This window comes from Emiliania huxleyi, assembly GCF_000372725.1.
Source record: "Emiliania huxleyi CCMP1516 chromosome Unknown EMIHUscaffold_14, whole genome shotgun sequence".
NCBI classification, from domain to species: Eukaryota; Haptophyta; order Isochrysidales; family Noelaerhabdaceae; genus Emiliania; species Emiliania huxleyi.
In genome coordinates this window covers 921659-929372 of record NW_005201192.1, presented here as the reverse complement: position 1 = coordinate 929372, position 7714 = coordinate 921659, and the positions used below count along the sequence as shown (strand labels likewise).

The window sequence follows — 7714 nt, the reverse complement described above, 5'->3', positions numbered from 1 at the left end:
CCCCCCTTTTTTTTTCCCTTGGGGGGTCCCCCCCCCCCCCCCCCCCCCCTTTTTTCCCTTTGGGGGGCCCCCCCCCCCCCCCCACTTTTTTTTTCCCTTTTGGGGGGCCTTTTCCCCCTCCCCACTTTTTTTTTCCCTTTGGGGGGGCCCTTTCCCCCACCCACTTTTTTTTTCCCTTTGGGGGTTTCCTCCCCCCCCCCCCCAACTTTTTTTTTCCCCTTGGGTGTTTCCTCCTCCCCCCCCCCACCTTTTTTTTCCCCTTTGCTGTGCCCTCTCCCCTCTGCTGCCGGGTGGTCCGGCACTCACGGGCGCGGGGGTACCCGTGCCGACGACATGCCACCCCCCTCCCCCACAGGGGCTGGTCCTCTCCTGCCACATGGGGAATGCGCAGGCGACCGCCCTCGTCTCGCAAGCCGGCGCCTCCGAGGAGAAGTCTGCAGCCGAGTCCCGCGCCCAGTCCCTGCTCGAGCACGTCCAGATCGCGCAGTCCTGCACGCACATGCTCTCCCTGGTGCGCCTCTCCCCCCACACGGCGGTGGCGGCGGCGGCGGCGGCGGCGGCGGTGGTTGCGTATCGCTTCGCCCCCACCCGCCGCTGTGCGCGTGTCGCCCCCCCCCCCCCCACCCACCCCCGCGCGTCCCCGCCACGCAGGTCGTCTCCAACATGTGGGAGCTCGACCAGGCGGGCGGACACTTCCCAGACACCTCCCAGACACCTCCCAGACATGTGGGAGCTCGACCAGGCGGGCGGACACTTCCCAGACACCTCCTAGACACCTCCCAGACATGTGGGAGCTCGACCAGGCGGGCGGACACTTCCCAGACACCTCCTAGACACCTCCCAGACATGTGGGAGCTCGGCCAGGCGGGCGGACACTTCCCAGACACCTCCCAGACACTTCCCAGACATGTGGGAGCTCGGCCAGGCGGGCGGACACTTCCCAGACACCTCCCAGACACTTCCCAGACATGTGGGAGCTCGGCCAGGCGGGCGAGGGCAAGCAGCAGGCGGGCGGAGGCAACGAGGCGCTGCTGATGCCCTCCTTCGCCGAGGAGGAGGTGGACCTGGTCACAGAGATCGAGCGCACCGTCGGGCTGCTGCTCGCCTCGCCGACCGCAAAGGCGGAGGTCAAGCTCAAGTCGTGCTTCGACCCCCGCCTGCCGCATGTGTGCCTCGCAACTTCCTAGACACTTCCTAGACACTTCCTATTCGACCCCCGCCTGCCGCATGTGTGCCTCGCAACTTCCTAGACACTTCCTACTTCCTAGACACTTCCTATTCGACCCTCGCCTGCCGCATGTGTGCCTCGCAACTTCCTAGACACTTCCTAGACACTTCCTATTCGACCCCCGCCTGCCGCATGTGTGCCTCGCAACTTCCTAGACACTTCCTAGACACTTCCTATTCGACCCTCGCCTGCCGCATGTGTGCGGCTCGCAACGTCCATCACACCATCCCCCCTCCATCACACCACCACACATCACACCATCACACCATCACACCATCACACCACCTCGCGGCGGTCGCTAGGAGCCTTCCGTGAGCCTTCCAGGGACCTTCTGGTAGGTGCGGGTCGACGCCTCGCGGCTGATGCGCGCCCTGCTCAACCTCCTCACAAACGCGATCAAGTTCACCACCTCGGGCGCGGGCGGCGTCCTGGGCGGGGGCTTGTGTGGAGAAGCGCCCCTCACACACGCCCCCGCTTGCGAGCAGGCTCGGTCACGATCTCGGTCAAGCTGCTCAGCGAGCCGCCTCCCGTCGGAGGGCTGTGCGAGGCGCACTTCGAGGTCGCAGACACCGGCCGGGGCGCGCAAGCTCGGCTCCAACCGGCCGGCGCAGCGGCGCCCTCCCGAGCCAACCCCCGCCGCCCGTCTCCGCCGCCCCGCAGGGATGGAGGCCGAGGAGCTGCAGCGCGCCACGCACCCGTACTCGCGCTCCTCGACGGCGGAGGGCGGCGGGATGGGGCTCGGGCTCGCCATCGCCGCGAAGGCGGTCGCCCGGGGAGCGGCGGGCGGGCGGCGCGGGGACGGCGCGTCCTGACGGCTGCAGCTGTGAGCAGGCGGTGGCCGAGCTCGGCGGCAAGCTCGAGCTGCGCAGCGAGGGCCTCGGCTGCGGCACGAGCTGCTCCTTCTCCGTGCGGATGCAGCGGGGCGGCTCGACCTGCTCCGGCTCGCGCGGCTCGTCCGAGTCGCTCGAGGTGAGCCCGCCGGCGGCGGGGCGCCGCTTGCGCGTGATGCTTGTCGACGACTCCGAGCTGCTGCTGAAGAGCGTGTCGGAGGTGATCGCCTACTTCGGGCACACCATCTCGCACACCGCCGCCGACGGGGAGGCGGCGCTACAGCTGCTGCGCGCCCACTCGCACGAGATCGACGTCGCCTTCGTCGACATCAACATGCCCCTCATGCGCGGCGACGAGGCGATCCGGAGGCGCCGCCCGCGGGAGCTGCTGCCCCGCTCACCCTCCCCGCGGGCTCCCCTGACGCCCGGCTCGAGGCGCGCGCAGGTACCGCGAGTGGGAGCGAGGCCACGCGCGGCCGCGGCTGCGCGCGTATGCGATGAGCGGGGACACGAACGCCGCGATGAGCAAGCAGCTCCGTGTGGACGGCTTCGACGGAATCCTCGCCAAGCCCGTCTACCCGCTCGCTTTCTCCCGGATATGCGAGGAGGTGTTTGCGGCGCTGCCCGCCGCGGGAGCCGCGCCGCCGCCCGCCTCGCCCCCGCGGGTCGTGCCAGCCACCCTCTCCGAGGCCCCGCGAGGCGTGCCAGCCACCCTCTCCGAGGCCGTCGGCCGCGGCGCAGCCGCGCGCGCACCCGCCACCGGCCTGGCCGCCGCGCCCGCCGCGCCCGCCGCGGGCTCCTCCACGCTCGCCTCTGGCTCTGCGAGCGTGTCAGCGAGCGGGGCTGCGAGCGGGGCGGCTTGTGAGACGGAGGCGGAGATGCTCGCCGCGCTGCCCGACTCGGTCTTCAACGCGCGCGACTTTGTGGCGGTGATTGGCATCCCGAAGGACACCGCGGCCGCGCTGGTGGTTCAGATGGACCTCTCCCTGGGCAGGGGCATGGAAAGCATGGTCGAGGCGGAGGGGGCGCCTTGGGACGAGGCCGGCACGCAGAGCGTCATGGGAATCGCTCACACCGCCAAGGGGAACGCGCTGCAGGTGTGCGCCTCGCGCCTGGCTGCCGCCTCGGAGACGCTCGAGATCCTTGCGGCGGGCGGCAAGAGCGAGCGCGCGAGCGCCGCCCTGGCGGTGTGGCGCAAGACGGCCGAGGAGTTCCGCCACTTTGTCAGATGCAACCCCACGCTCGAGGACCTCTTCGAATGAGCGCCGGGCGTGTGCATCGTGCCCCGCCCTGCGGATTGTACACTGCTACACACAGCCGGGCACCAGGGAGCAGGGTGCAGGCTGCAGGGTTGGAACGGCGGGCAAGCAGCAAGCTAGCGTCCGAGCCGCACCGTGTCTTCTCGAACACGCCCACGCATTCCACCTGTGCTGTCTCTTTGTTGCATACATGTATTTCTTTCGTAGATCGGTAGGTAGGCCCCGCCCCTCTTTTCGGAGTAAGTAAGAAATGTCGCGTCCCCACACCGGCGCGAAGCCCGGAGCCCACGCGATTGCTCTGTCAAAAGGCTGTCCAGCCCACACTCTGCGCTGTCTGAGAGATGCTCGCACTCTATGCGACTTTCTCGCGCCACCACCCACCCTACGTACCGCTGTGTGAGCAGCTCCCGGCGGGACCTCGAGGGACCGCACGCGCACCCGCGCGGCGCGGGGCCCAGCCCACAGCCACGATCGTTCACAGAGAACGCACCCCAGAGTACGAGAGACCCTTCCCCATGGCTGCCACTGCGCCCAGCTGTCCTTGCGCGCGGGCTAGGCCACCTCCCGCGCCCTGGCCCTCGCAGCGGCACCTGACGCGCGCCTCGCCTTGGCTGCGGCGAGCGCCGCCTCTGCCGCCGCGACTGCCGCCTCCTCCGCCTCCTCCTCCGCTGCGGCAGCCTCCTCCTCCTCTGCCGCTGCCACAGCTGCAGCCTCCGCCGCAGCCTGCCGGCGCGCCTCCGCTGCCGCCTCCTCGCCCTCCTCCTCGCCCTCTTCCTCGCCCCCCTCCTCGCCCTCCTCCTCGGCCGCCTCCGCCGTCTCCTCGTCGCCCTCCTCCTCGCTCGCCTCGCCCGCCGCCTCGGTCTCTCCCAGCGCCTCTGCCAGCCCCGCGACCGACGTCTCCGGCGTGATGCCGAACCGGATCCTGTCCTCGTGGAGCTCCGCGAGAAGCCGGAGCAGCCCCTCCCTGTCCAACGGCGCGGGCTTGGCTGCGGCTGCGACGGCCCAGCGCCGCCGCTCCCGCCGCCCTTCTTCTTCTTGTTCTTGCCCTTCTTGCCCTTGGCGCGCTTCTCCGCCTCGACCTCCGCCAGCAGTTCCTCGGCGTGCCGCGCCGCCTCCTTCTCTTCCGCCGCCCTCTGCGCCTCCCTCTCCGCCGCCCCCGCAGCCCACGCCGCCTCTTTCGCCGCCTTCTCGGCCGCCGCCTCGGCCACCGCACGCTCCTCGAGGACGCGCACGCACTCGGCGTGGAGCCCAAAATTTGACGATTTCCACGGAGTTTTCCCGGGAAAAGAGAGAGGAAAAGAGAGGGTGTTGTAGAGAAAAAAGGAAAGGAAAACAGACGGGGTGCGAGAGGAAAACCTTATACAGCCTAACGGTAACGCCGCCCGCGCCCGTCCGCCGTCCTGCCGCCGTCGAATTCATCGGGACACGGGACGCGGGCGGCGGGGGCTCTCTCGGCTGCGGACGGCCTACGGGACCGGCCCCAGCTTCGGCTGAGGGCTGAGGTAGTGGTAGTGGTAGAGCCCGACAAGCTGCCGAGCCCGAAGGAGGTGGGGTCCTCCTCCTCACACCCGCCGTCACCCCGGCGGCCCGCGCACGCACGCCGTCTGAGCCTAGCGCAGCGCGAACTCGCTCTGAGCCTAGCGCAGCGCGAGATTTGCGCAGCAACCCGGCCGGGCAACCTTTAAAAATACGCCCTTTTTCTTTTCGCCCGAGGAGACTTCCCAAACGGAGCTCACCACCCACGTCCCGCTACCTTTGCTCTGAAGGCACCCTTATTCTGCTGTGCTAGTAGAAGCCGGCCACACCTCCCGATTTGACCGCCCACTCGCACCTTCTCGAGATGGTCGCGACAGCCGACCTTCTCAACACCTTCTGTGGCATGCAAACGCTCGCCTTTCCGCCGCCTTCTTCCGCCGCCCACGCCGCCGCGGCCTCTTGCTGCCCTTGAATTTCCGCGCGGAAGGCCGCCGCCCCCTGTGTAGACGCCGACTCCGACGTCTGCCGTCCCCACCGTGACCCCGCCGCCCCACTGCCGCCGCGCCCGTCTTCCCCGCCGACGTCCCCGTCCCCGTCCGCACAGGATGGTGCTCCCTCCCGTCTCCGAGAAGAAGTTCACCAAGGACTTCCCCAAGCTCAAGATTTGCGTGACTGGCGCGGGCGGCTTCATCGCGTCGCACCTCGCGAAGCGCCTCAAGGAGGAGGGCCACTGGATCCGCGCGGTCGACTGGAAGGAGAACGAGTACATGAAGGAGGGCACCTTCTGTGACGAGTTCCTCAACCTTGACCTGCGGCTAGCTGAGAACTGCAAGCCCGCGTGCGAGGGCATGGACTGGGTCTTCAACCTCGCGGTGCGCGCCCCGCTCACCGCAACAGGAGCGTGCGGACTGCAGCGGTAGCCTTAGCTGCCGGCGTGGGTACAGGCGGACATGGGCGGCATGGGCTTCATCCAGTCGAACCACTCGCGCATCCTGTACAACTCGACCATGATCAGCTTCAACGTGCGTCATGCGCCACCCTCCGCCACCCCTGTCACCGTTGCCTCCCCCCCATCCCATCCCCACCCCCTTCGCCACCATGCTGGGGACGCCGGCCACACCCGACCAGACGCCAGGCTGTCACAATCGCCACCGCCTTCACCGTCACCACACGCGCGCAGCGCCCTGTCCGACCTCTGCACGACGTGCGCGCTGCAGCACCAATCCCCGCGCCGGCGGCCCGTGACAGGTTGCCGAGGCGGCGCGTGTCGCGGGCGTCAAGCGCTTCTGGTATGCGTCCTCGGCCTGCATCTACCCGGAGCACAAGCAGCTCACCGAGGACCTCGACGGCGCGACACACACCGCATAGACACGGCAACGACGCTGCCGTCGCACACAAGACGGTACTCACCTGCGGTACTCCCCAGACGGCCACCTCTGACCAGACCTCGCTGGTCCGGCGCAGCGTGCTTGCCCCGCCGCGTGTAGCAACCACTTGCCACTCTGCCGGTGCACACCAAGCTTTCCCCCCCTGCAACTGCCTCTGCACTTGCTGCCGTGTCAACCTCCACAGCCACCTCCTGCCCCCTCCGCTGGCGCATCCACGGACGTCGCGCGAGCGCCTCACAAGGCGCGCCCCCTCCTGCTCCTGCCGGCTGACGCCCGCCGCTGCACTCGGCCTCAGGCGCGAGCGGGCTCAAGGAGGACGACGCGTGGCCCGCGCAGCCGCAGGCTCGTCGGGATGCGGACACCTCCCACCACGCATCACCTCCCAGCGCCAGTGCCCGCGAGACCGCCCCGCCTCCTGCCTCGCAGCCACCAGCTTGCCACTCCGTCGCGGCTGCCGCCGCCGCCGCCGCCGCCCCGTGACGATCTTCTTGTGTGGAGAGCCCGCGACACGCCTCGCTCGCCTCCACGCCCCGCCCACCCACAGCACGAGCACGGCGTGCCGCACGCTGTCTGCAGGACGCCTACGGCCTCGAGAAGCTGATGACCGAGGAGCTGCTCATGCACTATGACACCGACTTTGGCATGGAGGCGAGACACTTCCTAGACACTTCCTAGACACTTCCTAGACAGTTTGGAGGCACGCGCCGCCCGACCCTTGCACGCCCCGCCGCTCGGCCCCACGCCCCCTCGCTGCGCCGCGCGTGCAGGCGCGCATCGGCCGCTTCCACAACATCTACGGCCCGTTCGGCACTTGGAAGGGAGGGCGCGAAAAGGCGCCCGCCGCATTTTGCCGCAAGGTGTCGCCCCCCCCCCCCCCCCTTTGCTCGGCCGCCGCATGGTTTGTGTGGCCGCACACATCTTTGAGCGTCCGCTCCGCGCAGGGCATCACAGCGACGAGCGAGTTCGAGATGTGGGGCAACGGGAAGCAGACGCGCTCCTTCTGCTACATTGACGACGCCGTCGAGGGCATCATCCGGCTGATGGTGTCCGACTACAAGAAGCCGCTCAACATTGGCTCGGACGAGCAGGTCCGACCCCCCTTCCCAGAGCCCGAGCACCCACCGGGCCCCTTCCCAGAGCCCCTGGTAGCGGCTAGTCATAGGCCTCGCCACGCCGCCCTTGGAACTTGTAGCTTTGGGTTCGGCTGAGGCCCCTCCTCGTCTCCGCCAGGTCTCCATGAACGAGATGGCCGAGATGGTCATGGAGATCGGCAACAAGAAGCTGCCGATCAACCATATCCCGGGCCCCGAGGGCGTTCGTGGCCGCAACTCGGACAACACGCTCATCAAGCAGGCGAGCTAGCCACCAGCCACGAGGCACTGCGGAGAGCTAGCCACCGCCACGAGGCACTGCGGAGAGCTAGCCACCAGCCACGAGGCACTGCGGAGAGCTAGCCACCAGCCACGAGGCACTGCGGAAAGGGCGGGCGGGGGGGCGGGGGGGGGGGGGGGGGGAAACCCCAACCAAAAGGGG

The 7714-nt window shown here is 68.9% G+C and overlaps 2 protein-coding genes across 2 annotated transcripts in view; both read left to right on the top strand.

Annotated features, from left to right (window-relative positions):
* Positions 1-968: 968 nt before the first annotated feature.
* On the top strand, positions 969-3320 carry EMIHUDRAFT_557984 (putative sensory transduction histidine kinase; the record flags this gene model as incomplete). Its single annotated transcript, XM_005787907.1, has 7 exons — positions 969-1168; positions 1332-1362; positions 1567-1642; positions 1714-1806; positions 1889-1989; positions 2060-2427; positions 2504-3320. 7 exons carry the CDS (start codon positions 969-971, stop codon positions 3318-3320), a joined length of 1686 nt encoding a protein of 561 aa, XP_005787964.1.
* Positions 3321-5048: 1728 nt separating this feature from the next.
* Positions 5049-7714, top strand: part of EMIHUDRAFT_433869 (dTDP-glucose 4,6-dehydratase) — a 3258-nt gene continuing 592 nt past the window's right edge. Inside the window, exons 1-9 of the mRNA XM_005787906.1 lie at positions 5049-5083; positions 5398-5665; positions 5738-5815; positions 6042-6141; positions 6477-6523; positions 6758-6829; positions 6949-7038; positions 7123-7269; positions 7412-7534. Coding sequence (XP_005787963.1) covers positions 5399-5665; positions 5738-5815; positions 6042-6141; positions 6477-6523; positions 6758-6829; positions 6949-7038; positions 7123-7269; positions 7412-7534 — 924 coding nt within the window. The 5' untranslated portion in view covers positions 5049-5083; position 5398. The remainder of the gene's footprint in view (positions 5084-5397; positions 5666-5737; positions 5816-6041; positions 6142-6476; positions 6524-6757; positions 6830-6948; positions 7039-7122; positions 7270-7411; positions 7535-7714) is intronic.